Here is a 23,978-nt window from a genome sequence, read left to right as displayed (position 1 = left end):
GAATCCTTCTTAATTGAGGATTTTTATCAATCTGATAAAATGTCCCTCTGTTCCCTTTAATACTTTCTACCTTGTATTTAATGTTTGATATTAATATTTTTAGATGGTCTTTCTTTATATAAGAATTTATTGGTATAACTTTCCCAATCATTTTATATGTCAGGTAGGTATTGTATTTCACTAGGTTAGTGTAGAGTTGATTACTGGGGTTAAACTAAGAAGAGGATTACTTTGCTACTGTAGCAAGAAATCTGGACTTGGGCAGTGCCTCAGAGCTAGTACAACCACTTGTAAAAGTCATCAAAGACCTAGGCTTCTGGCTTCTTAGTCTGCCATCTGCCACACTTCTATCTTTCTGCATAATTTCGTTTGTATGTACATCTCTTTTAAATAGCACTTTGAGGCCAGCCCAGTGGCTCATGCCTATTCCCAGCATTTTGGGAAGCCAAGGCAGGAGGCTCTCTTGAGAACAGGAGTTTGAAACCAGCCTGGGCAACATGGCAAAACCTGTCCCCACAAAAAATACAAAAATTAGCTGGGTCTGGTGGTGTGCACCTGTGATCCCAGCTACTTGGGAGTCTGAGCTGGGAGAATTGCTCAAGCGCAGGAGTTTGAGGCACCTGTGAGACATGATTGTACCACTGCACTCCAGCCTGGGTGACAGAGCAAGACCTTGTCAAAAATAAATAAATAAATAGCAGCTTGCATTTTTTTAGTTACTCTGATAGCCTATGTCTTTTAAAGGATTTTCATAATAATTAAAAATAAAGTTAAGTATTTTAAATGCTAAAGAATTTAATCCATTCACTTACTTTTATTGAAAATGCATGTGGTTTTATTCTTACCATTTAATTTTATAAATAAATTTCTATGTAGCATTAATCTATTTTCTTTTGTTAGACTGAATATTCTAAGTTTATTCTGAGTGTGTGATTTTTAAAAAGTTATACATTCTATTCATATTCTGCTAGAGGTTATACTTACCCTTTTAAATAACATTGAAATATTTTTATCTTATATCTGGAGTTAATGAGTATTAATATTATTTTACAAAAAAAATTTAAATTTAACATAATTCCATTTACCCCCAACAAATCCCTACTTCTCATTTTGAAATTATCTAGAACTGTTGTTTCTCATTGTAAAGTAATAGTTTTTAATCACAAATAAGTAGCATAGTTACATTTAATTGTAAATCATACTGCTTTTTTTCTTGACCTTTTAACTTATATCCAATGTTGTCTTATTTCTCTGATTTATTTTTTTAATGCAACTGGAATACATTTGTGAGTAAATAGTTCAGAAAGTACCTATGTGTGATAAGCTTTCTGAATCATTGCATATTTAATATTTATTTTGTTCTCTCATTTGAAGACTGATTGAGCTGTATATGTAAGTCTATGTTTCCTTGGTGTAGGTTACTTGTAAGTATTCTGATTTTTATTTGACATGCAGACTCATTAAAAAGGTCTGAGCAGAGGAAAGACATGATCTGACTTAAGAGTTACAAGGATCACCCTCGTTGCTACGTTGAGAATATACTTTGGGGGCCCAGGGTGGGAGCAGGGAAACCAGTTGGAGGCTATTGCAGAAATCCTAGCAAGAGATGGTAATGGCTTAGACCAGGCCAATAGCAGTAAAGGTGGTGAGAAGTCAGCAGATTTTGAATATATTATAAATACATGTCTTTTAAAATTATTTTTAAATAATTTACAAAATAATTTGGATTTCCTGACAGATTGGAAGAATATAAGAAAATAAGAAGCCGGGTGTGGTGGCGGGCACCTGTAATCCCAGCTACTCAGGAGGCTGAAGCAGGAGAATTGCTTGAACCCAGGAGGCAGAGGTTGCAGTGAACCAAGTGGTAGCGCCACTGCACTCTGGCCTGGGTGACGGAGCGAGACTCAGTCTCAAAAAAAAAAAAAAGAAAGAAAATAGAAAATAAGAGTAATCAAGGAGAACATCAGGGTATTTGACCTGTTTAACTGGAACTGTAGACTTGCCATCAACTAAAAATGACAGAGAATTTGGATGCTGCAGGTTGGAGTAGATCCAGAGTTCATTTGGGGACATGTTGAGTTTGAGATATCCATTACCTTCTAAATGAAGATGTTGGGTACCTCCATAATTCATAGTTTACATTTATGGTTTATTTCTCCGAAAAGGATGAAGAATTAAAGAAAACTATTAAACAACCTGAGTATATAAGCCATCTAGCTTTATTTTTTCAAAACCTTAAGCCGCACTTTCACATAATTTGACAATAACTAATTTTTATTGTCAAATCTAAATCTTATAACTAATGTCCTCAGAAACAACTCTCTTTGGACGTTCATATAAGTGTATATAATATTTAATTTAAATAATTACACTAGTCAGTATAAGTGATGTGAATGAATTTGGGAACAAATATGACTGTTGGTAAGCAACAAATTGCCAATGAAAGCATAAACGCACAAGCAGTTAGAGAATAGTATTTAAGATGTTCATATTCATAAGGTCAGTGAGTTTCATTGCAAAGCTATAGTGGTTTAGTTAATCCAGTGAGTATTAATTGGTCTCAATTTTTAAAGTTCCTAATGTGCTATTAAATTGCCCAAAAAAGAGATTGCATTGTATTATTCTCCAACTAACAGTGGTGAAAGTGATCATCTCTTCAAACTGTCATTAACTGTTGGTATTATTAAACTTATTAATCCTTCACTTCAGTGGAAAGATCTTATTTCTTTTTTTATTTCTTAAACCCAAAGCCTAGTGAGTCAAATGAAAGATCTCATTTTTAAATTTACATGTCTTTAACTGTTGATGAAGGGTAGTTTTCATATGTTCACTGGATATTTGTATTTGACTATTTTGTACAAAATACATCTAGGATGTATTCAAACTCATTATATTTGTGACGTGAGCAAAAAGTTTATTTGCACAGTCAATATCCTTAGTATTTATTGACTTTCATAGTAACTCAATTGACGTCTGCTATTGTTTTGTTTAGGAATTATTTGGAACTTGTTGCAAAATCTATTCAAGATTGGATTACAAAAGAAGAAGCTATATATCAGGAATCTAAAATGAATGAGGAAATCATCAGGACCAGAGCTGAGCTGGAATTGAAATCTTCTGCTAATGCCAAACTTACTTCTGCTAGCAAAATTTTTTCCATTAAAGAATCTAAAAGTAAGTAACCAGTTCAACTTATAAGTAGAATAAAATTCAAGAACGTTCTTCTCTCTCTTAATTTAATCAAGACTGTGAATATTTTCAACATTAAAAAGAATTACCCAAAAAAGTTCCTGTGACTCTTCACTTTCTCTAGTAAATAGAGTAGCTGCATTCCAAATATGGGATTGTACCTGAGTGCAATAATAGAATATTTTTTATATTGACCCCACTTCTTGTCAAATCTGGAAGATTCCATCTGTTGTGCAGATCAAATGTTACATGTTAGAGAAATGCCAAATGCCTTTATTGGTAGGATTGGTAAATTAAGCTATCTAAGATTTGTTGACAATATAAGAGGTAAATTCAGAGTTAGTAGATATCTATTTGAATAATTATAGATTCCAAAATTGAGACTAAAACAAGATATTTCTTAGAGCAGCAAACAGAAGGGTCCCAAGACTAACTGGGTGTAGGAATCTAAAGATAATGGGGAAAGAGATTTTTGGAGGCCTCTGGCAGGGACTTGACAGGATATTGGATCAATATATATACCTTTGTTGTTGACGATGTTGTGGTGGTGGTTATGTTGTGTTATTGTGGCCTTGAGGCTGTGGGCAGAAGGGGAAGATGGTGACAAAGAGAGTAAAATAGACTTTTAGAAAGATACTTGATAAAGAAAAGAAGTGAAACAATGAGATAATTCATCTAGAAAATAATCATGTTTCATTAAGTTTGTGCAAAGAAAATGGACTCCTTGTTAATAATATTCATTTATTACAGCCAAAGTGAGAGGGATTTCTCATAAAGAAGCAACGCTACATAATTTCCAAAATTTTGGCAACCTCTATCAATTACCAAAGGAGTTTGTACATGGCATGATTTTAAAGTAAACCATATAAAAGCAAGTTAATGATGAAACTTTTACCATATCGACCAAAATGATTGTATAATCTATCAATTCTGGGTCCTGATGGGGACCCAGAAGGAGAGCATTAAGTAGCCCAAAAAAAAAGAAAAGAAAAAGAAATAGATAGGACTATATTTAAAAAAAAAATGGGTAGGGCTGCCCTCTAACACTCATGTCTAGGGCCACACCTCCCTATTAGTAAGAAAAAAATGTGAGTTTACTGCCTTTTCCTTATAATTCTACTGAAAAGACCAAAAACCTGTGAAAATCTAGATAATGGTTAATTTGGGATTGGATGCACCTGATAGATATTGCATTCAATTTCAGGTCTCTCAAGTACGGAAAAGTATAAGTCTTCAAAACAGAATGACTACAATGGCAAAAGAAGGGCTTCAATATGGATGGAAATGTTAGATTTGTTCTGTGTAGTCTTAAAGTGGTAAACTAGGATTATTAGGTGAAAGCTTTAGAGAGAGAGAGAGAGAGACTACAGTTCAATAAAAGCTGCAACATATCAACACACTGAGAATGGAATGCACTGTCCCCAGAAACTTGAGTTCCCCATCACTGAGGTGGCTCAGTCCCATTTCAGATGTTCATTCTAGAGATGGCAAGAAAAAAATCAGAGATAAATAAATGAGAAGTTGAACTTGAAAGCCTTTGAGATCTCATCTAACCCAGAGATTTGGTCCTATGATATCTTATTTAAGAGTTACTAAGAAGTTTAATTTTATCTGATTATAGGTAACAAAGGAATCAGCAAAACAGAGATATCAGATCAAGAAAAAGAAAAAGAGAAGGAAAAGATTCCTTTCATTTTAGAAGGCTCTCTCAAGGTAATCCAGCTTACATAAAGTTTAAAAAACAGGCAAAACTAAAGTATTACAGAACAGGATAGTGGTTGCCTTTGGGGCAGTGGGAGTGGATAGTGATTGGGAAGAAGCATGAAGATGGCTTCCTGGAAGCTGGAGACCATCTCTTTTTGACCTGCTGGTATTTACAGGAGTGTTTGATTTGTGCTATTTGTGCGTTTTTGTGTATATGTCATAGCTTATTTTTAAAAGGTTTTTAAAAACGCTGTCATTTTTTTCCCATTATGGTTTCAGGGCTTTTATATTATTGATTCTACCGGGTTGATTCCACTTTGAGATATACATATATATTTTTATGCATTCTCTTAGAATATTTTTATAGATTTATTTTTTATATTCAGATATCTATCTGAAATGTATTTTTATATAGTATAATGTAAAGGTATTAGTTTTTCTTTGTCCAGATAGGCTATTTTACTAGTACTTTTTAATTAAATATAACATTAATTCTCCCCACTGAATTTGGGTGTTGATTAGATCACATATTAGGCACCCATTTATTCTTTGAATTCAATTTTGAATGTTGTATTCTGTTTCAGTCACCTACTTAATTATTCCTATGCATGTACCATGATATTTTAATTATGATAGCTTTGTTGTAAGCTTTAATATTGGGTAAGCAAGAGCCAACTTCCCAACCCCCATGAGCATGCAATAAACATTTAAACAAAGTTGATTAATTTTGGCGAGCCTCCGGTTTCTGGATATTAATAGTAAAGAAAATTACATGCCATACCATCAACTTTATTGTTAATTGCTGCCAAACTTTATTAATTTTTAAACTATTTGTTTTGAGACTAACATTTGTTAGTTTTCCTCTTCTGTTGATATATTGAATTATAGAGATTGATTTAACAACACAAGTTGCATTTGCATTTCTATAAAAAACTCATCCATTGTTTCCTTAAGTTCAGTTCTTATCCTACATAACTACATATATCATAATCTCCTAAGGGTGTCTGGTGGGAGGAGGGTCTTAGTAAAATTCACATTCCTTTACTCCATCCTAACTACATCTTTGAGAGTAGAACCTAGTAATTTTAATTTTAATAATCTCCTGGGAACATCTTTATGTACATAATAGATAAAAATTACAGTACTATATGTTCATGGCATATTATTATTTCCATAAAAAACTGGGTTTGATTTGATAGCATTTTATTTGGAATTTTTATATCCATGGTGAATGAAATTGGTCTACAGACTTTTGTGTTGTTATTAACAAGCATTGTTATTAAGGTTATGTTGGCTTTTAAAAACATATTTTTATTACTTATTTTTTAACTGAGAAAAAATGGTATCTATTTCTGGTGTACAACATAATGTTTTGAATTATGTACATATTATAAAATGGCTAAATCAAACTGATTAACATATGCATTATCTCACATAGTTATTATTTTTATGTGGCAAGAATACTTAAAATCTAATTTCTTAGCAATTTTCAAGTATACATTTCATTGTTATTAACTATAGTCATCATGTTGTACAATAGATCTCTTGAATTTGTTCCTCCTGCCTAATTGAAATTTCACATCCCTTGACCAACATCTTCCCGATCCCCTTTCCTGCAGCCCCTGGTAACCACCATTCTACCCTCTGTTTTTGTGAGTTCAACTCTCTTAGATTCCACATATAAGTGCAATCATGTGCTATTTGTGTTTCTGTCCCTGGCTTATTTCACTTAATGTCATGTCCCCCAGGCTCATCCATGTTGCTGCAAATAACAGATTTTTCTTCTTTCTAAAGGCTGAATAGTATTCCATTGTGTGTGTATGTTTATTATATATATATTATAATAGTTTATATATTATAATAGTATATCTTATATAGTTTATATATAATAGTATTATGTTATATTGTATTATACTATATATAATATATAAACCATATTATATATTGTAATTATACTATATATTATAACTATACATACTATTATATAATATTATTATATATTATGTATTTTGTGTATATATACATACATAATACATAATGTAGTATGTACATAATGTAATATATGTCTACATAGTATTATATATATTATAATAGTTTATATATTATAGTAGTTTATATATTATATTATAATAGTTCATATATTATAACAGTACATATTATATATTATATATAGTTTATATATTATATTATAATAGTTCATATATTATAATAGTATATATTATATAGTTTATATATTATAATAGTATTATATTATATTATACTATATATAATATATAAACCATATCATATATTGTAATTATACTATATATTATAACTATGCATACTATTATATAATACTATTATATGTTATGTATTTTGTGTATATATACATACATAATACATAATGCAGTATGTACATAATGTAATATATGTATACATAGTATTACAGAATATATACATAAAATAGTATTCCACTGTGTGTGTGTGTGTGTGTGTGTGTGTGTGTGTGTATCTCAAATTTTCTTTACTCATTTATCTGTTGATGGATGTAAGCATCCTAGATATGGTTGATTCCATATCTAGGCTATTGTAAATAATGCTGCAATAAACATGGGCATGCAGATACCTTCTCAGGATACTGATTTCAAATCCTTTAGATATACACCCAGTAGTGGGATTGCTGGATCATATGGTAGTTCTAATTCTAATTTTTGAGAAGCCGCCATACTGCTTTCAATAGTGGCTGTAGTAATTTATATTCCCATCATCAGTGTACCATGGTTCTCTTTTCTCCACATCCTCCCCAACATTTATTATCTTGTCTTTTTTCTCATAGCCATTCTATCAGGTGTGAAATGGTATCTCATCATGAGTTTAATTTGCATTTCCCTGCTGATTAGTTATGCTGGGCATTTTTTTCATGAACCTGTGGGACATTTGTAAGCCTTCTTTTGAGAAATGTCTGCTCAGGTCATTTGCTCATTTTTTAATTGGGTTATTTGTTTCCTTGCTACTGAGTTGAGTTCCTTAGGTATATTTTTAGATATTAACTCCTTATCAGTTGCAGGTTTTCAAATATTATGTCCTATTCCATAGGTTATTTCTTCGCTTTGTTGATTGTTTTCTTTGTTGTGCAGAAGGTTTTAGTCTAACGTGATGCCATTTGTCTATTTTTGTTTTTGTTGCCTGTGCTTTTGAGGTTATATTCAAAACATCACTGCCCAGAACGATGTGACAGAGATTTCTCTTGTGTTTTCTTCTAGTAAGTAGTTTCATAATTTCAGGACGTACATTTAAGTCTTTAATCCATTTTGTGTTGTTTTTGTGCATGCACATTAGAGTCTAATTTCATTCTTTTGCATGTGGATATCCAGTTTTCCCAGCACCATTTATTGAAAAACTTGGTCTTCCTCAATTTTGTGTTCTTGGCATCTATGCTGAATATGAATTGACTGTACATGTGTGGATTTATTTATGGGCCCTCTATTGTATTCCATTGATCTCTGTGTTTATGCCAGTACCATGGTGTCTTGATTACCATAGCTTTATAGCTAACCATTTTGAAATCAGGTAGTGTGATACTGTTACCAGTGGCGAATCCATATGGGTCTGCAGCAACCTCAATTCTTGCCTCCTCAGAAGAAAGAATTCAACTGAGGGGCATAAGGCAGAAGGACAGTCTGAGGTAAGTTTTAGAGCAGAAGTGAAAGTTTATTAAAAAGCTTTAGAGCAAGAATGAAAGGAAATAAAGTACAATTGGAAGAAGGCCAAGCAGGTGACTTGAGAGATCAAGTGCACAGTTTGACCTTTTGACTTGGTGTTTTAAATGTTGGCATACTTCCAGGGTCTTGCATCACTTCTCCCATGATTCTTCCCTTGGGGTGGGGCTGTCCACATGTGCAGTGGCCTGCTAGCACTTGGGAGGGGAGCATGCACAGTATGGTTTCTAGAGTTGTACACATGCTTACTTGAGGTGTTCTTCCCTTACCAGTCTAGCATTCCTAGAGAAAGGTCATATACCAGTTAAACTCCACTATTTTGCCTCTTAATGCACATATTTGAGCCCACTCACCCAACTCCTGAGGTCTCGCTGGGAAGCTGCTGATCACCAGTTTCAGGTGTTTTCCATCTATTGGGAGATGACTCCTTCCCTGGCACCAGCTGTGACCACTTATTATTTTAGAGAGACAGTTAACAACTGCCTGGCCATCACCTGATTGTCATCTGGCATTCCTGCTGTGTGTGATGGGGGGCAGCCCACATCTGCCCTACTCATGCCTGACTAGCTACCTACTGTAACAATATCTCTAGTTTTTTTAATTTTTGCTCAAGATTGTGTTGGCAATTAGGAGTCTTTGGTGATTCCCTACAAATTTTAGGATATTTTTCTATTTATGTGAAAAGATGACACTGGAATTTTGATAGGGATTGTATTGAATCTGTAGATCACTTTGGGTAGCACGGACATTTTTATTGTGTTGAGATACATTTCCTCTTTATCTACTTTGTTGAGAGTTTTTATTATGAAAGGATATTTGAGTTTGTCATATGTTTTTTCAACATCTATTGTGATGACCATGTGATTTTTATCTTTCATTCTGTAGTATGGCATGTCACATTTATTGACTTGAATAGGTTGAATCATCTTTGCATCCCAGGAATAAATCACACTTAATCATGAGGAATGAGCCTTTCAAATGTGCTGTTGAATTCAGTTTACTAGAATTTTTTGGAGGATTTTTGCATCTAACATCACCAGGGACAACGGCCTGTCATTTTATTTTCTTGTAATGTCCTTGTCTAGCTTTGGTATCAGGGTAATGTTGGCCTCATAAAATGGGTTTGGAAGTATTCTCTTCCCTTCAATTTTTTTCATAGGGTGAGAAGAATTTGTATTAGTTCTTTAAATGTTTGAGAGAATTCATTAGTAAAGCCGTCAGGTCTTAGGCTTTTCATGATGGGAGACATTTTATAACTGATTCAGTCTCTTAGTTGTTATTTGTATGTTCAGTTTTGTATTTCTTCATGACTCAGTCTTGGTAAGTTGTATGCTTCTAGGAATTTATCCATTCCTTCTAGGTTATCAATTTGTTGATGTGTAATTATTCATAGTACTCTCTGTGATCCTTTGTATTTTATTTTTTATTTTTATTTTTTTTAGATGGAGTCTCACTCTGTCGCCCAGGCTGGAGTGCAGTGGTGCAATCCCGGCTCACTGCAACCTCTGCCTCCTGGGTTTAAGTGATTCTTGTGCCTCAGCCTCCTGAGTAGCTGGAACTACAGGCATACACCACCATTCCTGGCTAATTTTTGTATTTTTAATAGAGAGAGGGTTTTACCATATTGGCTAGGCTGGTCTCGAACTCCTGACCTTGTGATCTGCCCACCTTGGCCTCCCAAAGTGCTGAGATTATAGGCGTGAGCCACTGCGCCTGGCTGATCCTTTGTATTTCTGTGGTACCATTTGTAATGTCTCCTCTTTTATTTCCAATTTTATTTATTTGAGTCATCTCTCTTTTTTTTAGTTTAGCTAAAAGTTTGTTCATCATGTTTATCTTTTTGAAAAACAAACTTAGTTTCATTAATATTTTAACAAAAAGTTGAATTGTTTTATTTGTCTTTTCTGGATCTGAAGGCTTCAGCCTGAAGCCTGGGTCTGCTGAGGTGGGCCTGGAGCTTGGGTCTGCTCTGACAAGCCTGGATCCTGAATCCGCAGCAGCCAGCCTGTCACCAGAGTCCACTGGGGTAAATCTGTTGACTGGGTTCATGGAGGTGGGCCTGGAGTCTGGGTCTTTGAGTGCTGACCTGACACTGAAGCAGACCTTGAGCCTGAGTCTGCAGGAACTGGTCAGAGACTTAGATGGGCCTACAAATAGGTCCACAAGGATGGGCATGGAGCCTGAGTCCATGGAGGCAAGCCTGGGTCCACTGGAGCCTGGGGCTTTCCGCACCAGCCTGGAGCATGGGGCTGAGTTGGTGCTGAGCCATGAGGACAGGCCTGGGTCCTAGAACCATGTGGCCAGCCTGCACCTGACTCTGCAGGGGTGGCCCTAGAGCCAAGGTTCACAGGAACCAGCCCAGTGCTCAGGTTTATTGGGATGGGCCTGGAACCTCAGTCTGCTAGAGCAGGCCTGGACCTTGTGTCTGCTGGAACATGAGGCCTCAGGGGCTGGTCTGAAACCTGGTGCCACAGGGGTTGGCCTGGCACTGTGGAGTCTGTGTCCACAGGGGCCAGCCTGGAGGCTGGGTCTATGGATATTGACAGGTGCCGGGGGTTCCTGGAGGATAGGTTTTGCACTTGCCAGCCTGGAGTCTGGGGCTGCAGAGGTTTGCCTGGTATTAAGGCAGACTGGGTTCTGAGTCAGCAGTGGCCAGTCTGGAGCTGGAGAGCATGGGTGCTGGCCTAGCAATGAGGAGGTCCTGGAAGCCGGATCTGCATGAGCCAGCCTGAAGTCTGGGATCTGAGGACTGTCCTAGCACCAGGAAGGACCTAGAGGTTGAGTCTGCTGGGGCAGGCCTGAAGCCTGGGGCCATGGGGAGCCAGCTTGGTGCTAGAGGCAGCCTGGAGTATGGGACCACTGAGGTGGGCCTGGCAGTGAGGTGGGCCTAGAGCCTGAGTCTGCAGGGGCTGGCCTGGCATTGGGGCAGGCGTGGAGGGGTGATCTGCAGATACCAGCCTGGTCTTCTTAATTCCAAGCTACATTAAGATGGTATACTCTCTCACCTGGTTTTCCTGGCTCTTGTGAAGGTATTTTCATGTGTGGGTAGTTGTTAAAATCTGTGTTTCTGTGAGGGATGAGTTCTGGAAAGTCCTATTCCACCATCTTGCTGATGTCACTCTGTGTTGACTTTAAAAAGAATTGAGGAAGTGCAGGTGTAGACAAGATCAGCATTGAAAAAAATCACTGGCATTCCTATTCACCAGCAATAACCAATTAGAAAATGTAACAAATAATAAATTTTATTCACAAGAGCAACAAAAACTATATTTTTAGTGTGTTTCTTGTAAACAAGGACTATAAACTAGATTTTTAAAAATCTTGTCTGATGAACACACATTTAGCAGGAGAGTAGACTCCATTTATATCTATTCTGATTAATGACATGTTTGGGATTTCTTCAACTAACCTATTTTATGTATTCTCTATGATCCTTTCTTTTCCTCCTTTCTTGCTTTCTTTGTATTAAGTTTATTTTCCTCTTTTCATTTTGCAATCAGTTTGATAATAGGAAACATTTATATTCACTCTAAATAAGTGAAATGTTATTACCCCCACACACAGAAAAATAATTCTATTTTTCTTGTTACTAAAACTTGTACTCAATTATTTGTCATAAAATAATTGTATAAATTTCTTTTCTCTCTCATTGCATAAGTACCTACATGGATGTCCTTGATTTTGCCTCTTGGCCCTAAAATATTAACTCTCTGGCCCTTTATAGGAAAAGTTTAATATGTATGCACCTTTTTTTTTCCTCCTAGTGATTGCTCTAGAAATTTAACTTGTTATATCATTTCAATTTAACTTAATTTCAGTATAATTTAATAAAATCTAAACTTAATGAAATATTTTTTTCTTTCAGAACAATACCAGGAACTATTAAAATGATTTAAACTGAGGCTTAAGTTTTATCTTGATTTTTTTGTGCTCTACAAATTAAACATTATCATTGTAATTGTTTCATTTATTTATTTATTTATTTATATTTTATTTTTTGTTTTAGGAAAAGGGTCTCACTCTGTCCCCCAGGCTGGAGTGCAGTGGCGTGATTATAGCTCACTGCAGCCTCAAATTCCTGGGCTCAAATGATCCTCCTGCCTCAGCCTGCCAAGTAGCTAGGACTATAGCAGTGTGCCACCATGCCCAGCTAAGTTTTTAACTTTTTGTAGAGATGGAGTCTCACTATATTGCCCAGGCTGGTCTTGAACTCCTGGCCTCAAGCAAACCTCCTCCAGGGCCTCTCAAAGTGCTGGAATTACAGGCGTGAACCACCGTGCCTGGCCTCATTGTAATTGTTTTATATAGTCCATGTTGTTTTAACTTTGTCTCCATGCTTACCATTTGTTTTCTTGGGCATTTCTTCTTTATGTTCTGGGAGTATTTGCTCTAGAAGTTCTTTTACTGGGGTTTGTTGCTTTGAACTGTTTTACTCACAATACTTCTGAAGTAAATTTGTGGGTGTTTTTTTCCCTACACCAACTGAATCTACAACTTTCCGAACACCAACTGGGTGTGCTACAATTAAATTCCATTCTGATACTAACTACCCAGAGTTAGCACAGACCTCGTAGATTAACTCACTCCCACAAGACTGCTTCCTCTTCAGATGCCAATCACAAGTATTGGGTGCCTAGAGTATGCACACTTCTGTCTGACTTGACTACTCATTTGGAGGTTTCCACAATCACCTCCTTGGGTTTGGATAACTAGCTAGAAAGCTTATGTCTCATAAGACTCAGGAAAACACTGTGCTTACTATTCTGGTTTATTATAAAAAGATATGATAAGGATACAAATGAACAGCCAGATAAAGTGGTAAATGCAGCAAGGTCCAGAAGAGTCCCAAGCACAAGAGCTTCTGTCCCCATGGAAGTGGAGTGTGTCATTCTCCCAGAGCATGGATGCATTCACCAACTTAGTTCAGAAGCTCTCCAAACCCTGTCGTTTAGAGGTTTTTACGGAGGTTTCATCATGCGGGCGTGATAGATTATTAACTCAATCTCTGGCTCCTCCTCCCTCCTGAGGGGTTTGGGGATGAGGCTGAAAGTCCCAAACTTCTAATTAAGGTTTGGTCTTTCTGGACAGCCTACATCCTATCCTGAAGAACATGACAAGAGTTGCCTCATTAGAGCAAAAGATGCTCCTATCACTTATGAAATTCCAAGGGACTTAGGGGCTCTGTGCCAGTAGCCAGGAATGATGACCACATATCTGTTTCTTATTATACCCCAATATCACAGTTGCTATTAAACTCAGTTTTTGCTTATCTGAAAAATGACTTTATTTTGCCCTTACTCATTAAACATAGTTTTCATTTATAAAATCCTTGGTTGGCTTTTTAATTTCCTCTTATCACTCTTGTGTTAGTCTGTTCTCACATTTTTATAAAGAACTACCTAAGACTTGGTAATTTATTAAGAAAAGAGATATAATTGGCTCACAGTTCTGCAGGCTGTACAGGAAACGTGGCTGGAGAGGCCTCAGGAAACTTATAATCCTGGCTGAAGGGGAAGGGGAGGCAGGCACATCCTCCATGACTAGAGCAGGAGTAAGAGAATGAAGGGGGAGGTGCTGCACACTTTTAAACAAACAGATCTCCTGAGAACTCACTCAGTATCATAAGAACAGCAAGGGGAAAATCTGCCCCCACGATCCAATCACCTCCCACCAGACTCCTCCTCCAACACTGGGGATTACAGTTCCACATGAGATTTGAGCAGGAACACAAATCCAAGCCATATCAACTCTGAAGATATTTTTCCACATTTTCCTTGCTGACACATTGTGGCTGTTAAGAAGTTGATTTTCCATCTAATTTGTCATTCTTTTATGGACAGTTTATCTTTTTTTTTTTTTTTTTTTGGAGATGGAGTCTTGCTGTGTTGCCCAGGCTGGAGTGCAGTGGTGCGATCTCGGCTCACTGCAACTTCTGTCTCCCAGGTTCAAGTGATTCTCCTGCCTCAGCCTCCTGAGTAGCTGGCATTACAGGCACCCACCACCACACCCAGCTAATTTTTGTATTTTTAGTAGAGATGGGGTTTCACCATGTTGGCCAGGCTGGTCTTGAACTCCTGACCTTGTGATCCACCCGCCTTGGCCTCCCAAAGTGGACAGTTCATCTTTTCTCTCTAGCTGCTCTGAAAACATTCAGTGGTGTGCTGGTAAATGCTTAAGCAGTAGCTCTCTAGGAAAACAGAAGCATACATATATGTACATAAGTTATAAATGTTTCTGATATACAGTATATATAGTACAAAATTTACATATAATAATAAAGCATATAATATTATTTATGTAAATTCCATATAGCTACCCATAAATTCCAGATAGCATTTTGATTTCTACAAATTGATTTTTGCTAAATTGTTGTATCCTTAGCCAACCTATGATTACAATTGATAAATACATGTAGTTCTAATATGAATGTTGATATTTTTATTTATGTTAACGGGTAAGACAAAAGTGAAACAAAGAAAGGATATGTCTCACTCATTTGTCAATAACATTAGCAACTTTTTTGCTGAGTCAAGTAATAGTTTTTTAATACTGGACGAATATTTCCTCAACTTTCTGTGCTAGTAACAATATAACAGCTAGTCTGCATTATTAACATGATCTCCATCACTTCCTTAAATCTAGATAATAAACAATCAATCAGTCCTGACTTGTAGCATTTGCTGATATTTCTAGTGTAAGTACCCCTACAATAGCTGATTTCAAGCTACCATGTGACAACACTGAAGTTGGCAGTGCTATGCAGTAGCACACCATTATATAATGTTGTCATGATACCATTACAATTGACATAAATAAACTCCAGAGCATAGACAATAGTGAAATGTCACAAAATACTTACATTGTGGTAAGTTTTGAGTCTTTATTGCCTTTGTTTTTAATATTTTGCTTAATTGCAAATTTATATAATTTTTAGATGATGGTCATGGTTAACAGTTGCCTCACAAAATTTCTAAAAATTTAACAATAATCTCTTTTAAGTTAATGTGAGGTAGGTCCAATACACCAATGTTATTTCCTGTTTTTGATTTATTGGTCTTCCTTAATGTTAGGATGAACGTCTTTCTTCAACTCTCGAAATATCTCAGGCATTATCTGTTCAAATACTGCCTTTTCAAAAATTCAATTCCATTTTCAGGAAGTCTTTCAAACTCACTTTGCCATTTTTGATAATCCTCTCTCTTACTTATGCTTTTAATACTTCTTTTTATTTATTTGAGCATGTTTTAAAACTTATCTTATATTCTCTTTTTGGCAATTACAGTATCTGTAGTCTTTGTAGATATGATTTCACAGTTTGTTTCTTACTCAAAGTGGTTTATTTCTGCATGTTTTGTGATTTTCATTTGTGAGCTTATATCAAATCATAATGTTAACGGTGGAAGGGTCCAGGTTCTTGGCATCTTAACAAAGAACTGAACAAAATGCATAAACAAAGCAAGGAAGGAATGAAGGGATTTATTGAAAATGAAAGTACACACCACAGTGTGGGAGTAGTTCCAGGCATAGGAGCTCAAAGGCCCCACTACAGAATTTTTGGGAATTTAAGTACCCACTAGAGGATTCCATTGGTTACTTGGGGTATGCTCTATGTAAATGGAGAGAATGAAGTAAAGTTATGAAGTCGTTTACTTGGCCTACACCCTAGGAGAGGATATTTCCTGTCATAACTGAAGCGTGAATCAGCCGTATGTTCCCTGCCTCTAGACCCTATTTTCCTGCCTCGATGACTGTTTTAAAATAAAATGTTAAGGTAATCTGTATTTTGGCCACAAGTCTATGTGAGGACAGGCTTGTGGTTAGGAGTGCTTAGGGGAGACTTACCCTCCATCATTTTACCTATGTTATCCATCATTTTTGAATTATTTTATCCCAGGAATGTTTCTCTGAACATCTAGTCTTCCACATTGCTAATAAACTATCTTTAGGACCTAAATTAAAGATCAGATTCATGTGGAGGATAGGAGACTGGGAGACCAGTTAAGAGGCTGCTACAATGGTCCAGGCTAAAGATAATGAAGACCTGAACCGAGGAAATTGCAAAATAAACCCTGAGAGAAGAAGCTGAAGTGAGGAGAAATCTCAAAGGGGGAATTGACAGGATTTAGTAGACAGAAGTTGAGTGAGAAAGAGAATTAAGGATGATGTCAAGGTTTCTAGTTCAGTATTTTGATTTGTCAGAGATACACTAACAAAAATCAAGTTAAATATTCTTCAAAATGAACCTGAATGGAACCTATGTTTAATTCGTTTCAAAATCCTGTTAAATTTCTTAAATGTGTTTACAGGCATGGAAAGAAGAGCAAGATCGATTAGCAGAAGAGGAGCGCTTAAGGGAAGAAAAGAAAGCAGAGAAGAAGAGTAAAGAAACTGGTAAAAAGAAAGGCAAGGATAACGCAGAGAAAGAAGATAGTAGGTCTTTGAAGAAAAAATCACCTTACAAGGAGAAATCTAAAGAAGAACAAATCAAGATCCAAGAAGTAACAGAAGAGTCCCCCCACCAACCAGAACCTAAGATAACTTACCCGGTAAACTCCAATTCTGTAAAACTTAGTCTCTTTGGGCTGCTCCTAATTGTTTTGGGAAAATACGGTTATTATAAGATTCTTTGTTTTCACTACCTCACAGTAGGCCTAGGGTTTCTTCTGGTATCAATGAGCTCAAACCTGTATTCCACCCCTGATGCCTAGAACCTTGTTTCTAACCAATCATCAAGATGAAAACACCCTCAGGTCAGTTTTTCTTTGAGTGCCACGAACCTAGCTAAGGTCAATAAACACAGAAATATGACACAAAAGCATTCGTATAGATATATGTAAATAAGTGAACACGAAAGTTGGCTTTATCTGTCTCAGATGATGAGACTTGCTGACTACATTTTGTTGTCTCTGTGGGCAATCATGTTTCTGGCTTGTATGCTTTTGTAAAACCTTCCCTTTGCCAGTTCTCTCTCAGCTAGCTGTTATGAGGGAAACCTGATGGGAAAAAAATGGAAAGAAATCTAACATCCCCTGTGCTTTGTAGCTACTCCTCTAAACCAGTTGTTCTCAAGTTTTAGCATGCATTAAATCCCCTGGACCTCTGTTAGCAACACTCAGTAAAAAATGTCTTCTACATATGACCTCCTAAAGTGGAGTGTCCACTCTCCACAGCATCAGTTCACTTTAAACAGAAAATTAACAACCAGTGAATGGGAACTTGATTTCTTCTTGAACTGCCTTGACAACAGTATGATGATTCAGTTTTCACTAGGTTATGAGAATGTGCCAATGAACAGAGTTTAACATAATAGATCTTAATTCTGCCTGTTATAACACCATAGATGTTACTAAAAATAATATGAACACTGGCCTCTGAGTCTGCAAAGTGACAGACATATCACTTAGCAGAAATTAAGCTTCTGGCAACTTTAGTTGGCTAACACTGATAAGTTGATTTTTTGTCTATTGCAGCTTCACACTCAAAGCATAATATTTTCTCTTCTAGTTTCATGGATACAATATGGGAAATATACCCACTCAAATCTCAGGGTCAAATTACTACCTGTATCCTTCTGATGGCGGGCAGATTGAAGTGGAAAAGACAATGTTTGAAAAAGGTACATTTTGAAAGCAACTGGTTAATGATTGGAAACATAATAATGCATTTCAGATAACCAGGGGCCCTCTACTCCTGAGTTTGTTAGGCGAGAGTGTTATTCTGTCCCCCACAATACATTTAGGTGCCACAGTCAGCATTTTCAGACTTCACACTTTCTTCTATTATAATTTGACTCTACAAGGCATAGGCCAGTCAAGGGTTTAGCTGGTATATGCTAATATGACCATTCCAGGTGTTAAAATATTAAAATACTTCCATACAATTGGTAAATAGTAATAGTAACTGCAATAAGCAATTAATTAATAATATTCATTACAGCACACCTTGTTATCCCAGAAGCCAAGTGCATTCTGTGAGTTTACTGCATTTTTCTGGTGTAGCTCTGGAGCACAGAGTTTGGGACCTGCTTCCAATATCCACCTATTGTAGCTCTTACTAAGATTTGCATATGCATACAATGCGTATAAGTTTCAGGTGATTCATAGTAAATTCAATATTTTCTCCTAGTTCTGTCAATTTTGAGGGATGATAGCTCAATCCAAATTGAAAGGAAATAGCCAATTTAAAAAAAAAAAAAAAAGAAGAGAAATGAGTCCAAACACTAAAAAAGAGAATGAGTTGTTGGAAAAATTTTTATTAATGACCACAATAATAATAGCTACTATAACACATAATTTTTATAAGTTGCAAAACCATTTCACATTAATTATATCATTTGATGAATCATAACATTGATTATAGGCATACATTGCCTCAGCCAGTTCATTTTCTCTTCTGAAATTGGGTTTGAAATGTGACTAGAAGGCCTGCAAATACCTCCTTGGTCTACCTGCCATTCATGCCTGGAATTCCACCATTACTTTATTTCCTTAGGCATTCTTTTATAGAGGTGACATCTCTAGGCATTTCCTCTCCCTGGTTTTATATTCTATGCTGCCTTTTTATTTTCGTTTCAGGGATATCTATTCAGGTTGGTTCTATAGGTAAATTGTGTTTCGCAGGGCTTTGGTATGCATATTATTTCATCACCTAGGTAATAAACAGAGTACTCGGCAGGTAGTTTTTGGTCCTCAGCTTCCTCCCACCCTCAAGTAGCCCTGGTGTCTATTGTTCTCTTCTTTGTGTTCATGTGTGCTCAGTGTTTAGCTGCCATTCCTAAGTGAGAACATACAGTGTTTGGTTTTCTGTTCGTGTGTTTGCTTCTGTGCAGCATTGTGTAACCATCTTGTCGAGGAGCTTAATGTGGCATCCTGATCAGCCCATCTTCTATTCTATGGTTCCTCCTCAGGCCCAACTTTTATCAAAGTGAGAGTGGTAATGGATAACCACAATTTTATAATTCATTTAAATGACCCTAAAGAAATTGTGAAAAAGGAAGAGAAAGGGGATTATTATTTAGAAGAGGAAGAAGAAGGAGACGAGGAACAAAGTCTTGAAACGGGTAAGCTGCTGTTTAGTGGTTTCTTTCTTCTGACTAATACTCCTGTCTCTGTCCACTCCACTCCATTAAATGGCTTATTGCATGTTCTTTTTCTCAAGTTTCTACCAGTACACTCTCTTATTAATAGTGCATGAAGATGCCTATTTTCCTGAACTGAACCCTAATGGATATTAAGCGTTATCTTTTTTCTTTACCAGACTTTATTTTTTATAGCAGTTTTAGGTTCATGACAAAATTGAACAGAAGTTACAGAGATTTCTCAATGCCCTCTTCCCGTACACATGTACAGCCTCCTCCACTATCAACATGCCTCACCCAGAGCGGTACATTTGTTACAGTTGATGAGCCTACATTAACATATCATTATCACCCAGAGTCTAAAGTTTACATTACCCTTGGTGTTGTGCATTCTAAGGGTTTGAACAAATGTATAATGGCATGTGTCTACCATTATACTATCATACAGAGTAGTTTCACTGCCCTGAAAATCTGTGCTCTGTCTATTCATCTCTCCCTCCTTCCTAATCCCTGATAATCACTGATCTTTTTACTGTGTCCATACTTTTGCTTTCTCCATAATAGCATGTAGTTGGAATTATACACTATGTAGCCTTTTCAGATTGACTTTTTTCATTTAGTAATATGCATTTAAGTTTCCTGTGTGTCTTTTCATGGCTTGATAGCTTATTTCTTTTGAAAACTAAATAATATTACATTGTCTAGATGTACCACAATTTTATTTTCCCACCCACCTACTGAAGGACATCTTGGTTGCCTCCAGCTTTTGGCAATTGTGAATAAAGGTGCTACAAATATTCGTGTACAGGTTTGTGTGTGGACATAAGTTTTCAACTCCCTTGGGTAAACACCAAGGAGTGTGACTTTTGGATTATAGGGTAAGAGTTCTTCATGTTGGAAGAATCCACCAAATCGTCTTCCAAATTGGCTGTACCATTATGCATTCCCACAGCAAAGAATGAAAGTTCTTGTTGCTCTATATCCTCACCATTATTTGCTGTTTTAGATTTTCTCCATTCTATAAGGTGTCTAGTGGTATCTTGTTGTTTTAATCTGCATTTTCTGGATAACAAATAATATTGAACATCTTTTCATATGCTTATTTGCCATTTGTATCTCTTCCTTGGTGAAGTGTCTGTTGAAGTTTCATGCCCATTTTTTAATCAGGTTTTTATTTTCTGGTTATTGAGCTTTAAGAATTCTTCATACATTTTGAGTAATAGTCCTTTAACAGATGTCTTTTGCAGATATTTTCTCCAACTCTGTGGCTTCTCTTTTTATTCTCTTAAAGCATTACCTTTTGTTCCATGGTTCATTTGAATTTCCCAGTCTAAAAATTATCTTTGCATGAGTTACATTATTTTAAATCAATATTGCCCCATCTTTATTATCTGATAATAGAGGAAATGGTGAACTGAAAATAAAACAAGTCAGAAAATTCACAAATTCTTTACATATACCTTCAGATGTGTGTTTTCTATTCATGATAGCAAAGAAATGGAATCAACCTAGTTGCTCATTAGTGGTGGACTGGATAAAGAAAATGTGGTACATACACACTATGGAATGTTATGCAGCCACGAAACACTACAACATATACTTTGCAGCACATTGATGCAGCAGAGGCCATTATCCTAAGCGAACTAACGCAGGAACAGAAGAACAAATGCTGCATTTTCTCACTAATAAGTGGATTTAAACACTGAGTACACATGGGCATAAAGATGGGAATGACAGACAGTGGGGCCTATTTAAGAGGGAAGGTTGGGAGAAGGGTAAGGATCAAAAAACTACCTATCAGGTACTATGCTCACTAACTGGGTGATGAAATTGTTTGTACACCAAACCCCAGTGACATGCAATTTACCCATGTAACAAACCTGCACTTGTACCCCCTAAACCCAAAAATTGAGAAAAGAAAAAAAAGTGCCTTAACAATTTTGTTTTAAAATTATGTTTTGACTGAAACAATTTTTAAATTGTTTAAACTTTTAAATGTTTTAAAATGTAAAAAAGTTTAAGTGTAGGAATTTAAGAAAATGTGTTAAAATGTGGGGAAACTGAAACTGAACTGATGGTTTTAATTTTAAAAGCCATGTGGATGACCTACCAGATGAATAATCTGCTTATGGATATGCCATCAACCAATTGATTTCCTCGCTTCACTTTAACCTAAGGTCCCTAAAACAAGAGTTTCATATTCTTATCTTTGTAATTCCACCCTACCTCTAACAACCCTGAGTGCATGGTCAAGCTAAACCAATTATTTTTTAAGTTGATTGTGGTAGAGCAGCTATGAACTCCATTCCCAGCCTTCCCACTGAGTCTTAGTTATATTTATTTTGAATTAAATGAAAATGTTCTTGATTTGATTTTGTATTTTAGAAGTATCAGATGCAAAGAATAAAGCTTTCAGCAAGTTTGGATCTTTTTCTGCCACCTTAGAAAATGGAATCTGCCTCTCGATAAGTTACTATGGATCAAATGGAATGGCACCAGGTGAAATGAACACAACAGCAAGGATAAGTGTGCCCCACAGCCAAGGGTCCCTGCCACTGCCCATTCTCAGTCTGCTCACTTGTCAATAACATGTTATGATTTAATGCTCCTCATTGTTTTTCCTGCAGGATGGTAATAGAAGAGGTGTGTGTGTGCGTGTGTGTGTGTGTGTGTGTGTGTGTCTATATGTGTGTGTATACAGTATATATATATAATCTTTTATACATAGATACATACAAAATAAAAGTGCTTTGACATTTTATATAATCTTTTATATAATCACTTATACATATAAGATTACTTGTGTGATTATATATATACATGTATGTATACATATATATACACACATATATACCAGTTATCCTTGTTAACTACCCCATAAAAATGAACCTTTTAGTTGGGTGTAAAAGAAAGCATAAATTGCCAAGGAATCCTCTTGGTTTTCTTTGTGAATCCTGTTATTATAGAACGGTTCAGTGTGCTTCAGGACATTAGCCTTAAAGGAGCTATTCAGTGGATATATTGAAAGATTTCTGTACCCCACTTCCTTCCTTCCTTCTTTCCTTCTTTCTTTCTTTCTTTCTTTCTTTCTTTCTTTCTTTCTTTCTTTCTTTCTTTCTTTCTTTTTCTGAGACAGGATCTTGCTCTGTCACTTAGGCTGGAGTGCAGTGGCACAATCATGCCTCACAGCAGCCTCAAACTCCTGAGCTCAAGCAATCCTCCCACCTCAGGCTCCTGAGTAATTGGGACTATAGGTGCATGCCACCACACCTGGCTAATTATTTTTGGTAGAGATGAAGTCTTACTATGTTTCCCAAGCTGGTCTTAAACTCCTGTGCTCAAGTGATCCTCCTACCTTGGCCTCCCAAAGTGCTGGGATTACAAACGTGAACCACTGCACCTGGCCTTCTACCCCATTTTCAATAAAGAAATTATCCAACTGGAAGCTGTTTCTTTACAAACCACAAAATAGGATATCACTTTATGGAGAATCAATTGGGAAATCTGTGGCTTCCCATGCATTTTAGAGGGATCTAACCACAACATATTTTCTTAAAGCATTATAAAATCAAAGGATAAACTCTATGGTGTATAAACTTAAAACTTTATGTTAGAGAAGATCACGGTGATCCAATTACCTGTCTTTCTATATAGTTTCTTTTTTGCAGAGATAAATTTTCAATGGATGATTATAACCTTATTTCTTACCTTGTGTCAAATATCCTAGTACTCTACTGAGTTTGAGAGTCTATTAGATTTCTTAGTATTTTTGCTTTATTGGAGATTTTGTGTTTTAATTTTGCCTTTGCCTTTGATTTGTTGTTAAGTCTGCAACTGGAGAAGTCATTTGATGCCTAATGAATTACATATTAAAATCCGTTATCACTACCCAGTAACTAAAAATTCCTACCTCTTCTTAATATAGGTTATCATTATTTTGGCTTAAGATATTTATACCTATTATCAATTCTGTTGCTCCTATTCCTGAGTGATTTTATTAATCTTGATTTAGTCCTTAAATTAATATGTAATCAGTCCATTTTAAACAGATGTTCCTAATTTCAAGTTATGAATATGGCATTTGAAAATGTTTATAGTGTAGATAATAAGTAACATTTTACATCCTATATGTTTTTTTAAAAAGTTGAAGGTATAAGTCTTTGTAAAAATTATATGCATATGTATATACACACACATTTCCTAAGGATTCATATATAACTGATATTTAAGAACTTTATCTGCTAATGGCTTAACAAGTTTCCGTTCCAGTTCTCCCCCTTTAATTGGGTAGACACAGCTAAACATAATTT

At 36.0% G+C, this 23,978-nt stretch overlaps 1 protein-coding gene across 5 annotated transcripts in view; it reads left to right on the top strand.

Moving 5' to 3' along the window:
• The window catches only part of SPAG17 (sperm associated antigen 17), a 230,902-nt gene that overhangs the window by 125,877 nt on the left and 81,047 nt on the right, over positions 1–23,978 (top strand). For all 5 annotated transcript variants that reach the window (XM_004026432.5, XM_063695914.1, XM_055376755.2 and 2 more), the window contains 6 exons: positions 2,993–3,174; positions 4,811–4,902; positions 16,898–17,137; positions 18,096–18,207; positions 19,498–19,650; positions 22,054–22,167. In XM_004026432.5, coding sequence (XP_004026481.5) covers positions 2,993–3,174; positions 4,811–4,902; positions 16,898–17,137; positions 18,096–18,207; positions 19,498–19,650; positions 22,054–22,167 — 893 coding nt within the window. The remainder of the gene's footprint in view (positions 1–2,992; positions 3,175–4,810; positions 4,903–16,897; positions 17,138–18,095; positions 18,208–19,497; positions 19,651–22,053; positions 22,168–23,978) is intronic.

This window comes from Gorilla gorilla, chromosome 1, assembly GCF_029281585.2.
Source record: "Gorilla gorilla gorilla isolate KB3781 chromosome 1, NHGRI_mGorGor1-v2.1_pri, whole genome shotgun sequence".
NCBI classification, from domain to species: Eukaryota; Metazoa; Chordata; class Mammalia; order Primates; family Hominidae; genus Gorilla; species Gorilla gorilla.
This window is presented reverse-complemented; position numbering and strand designations above follow the sequence as displayed.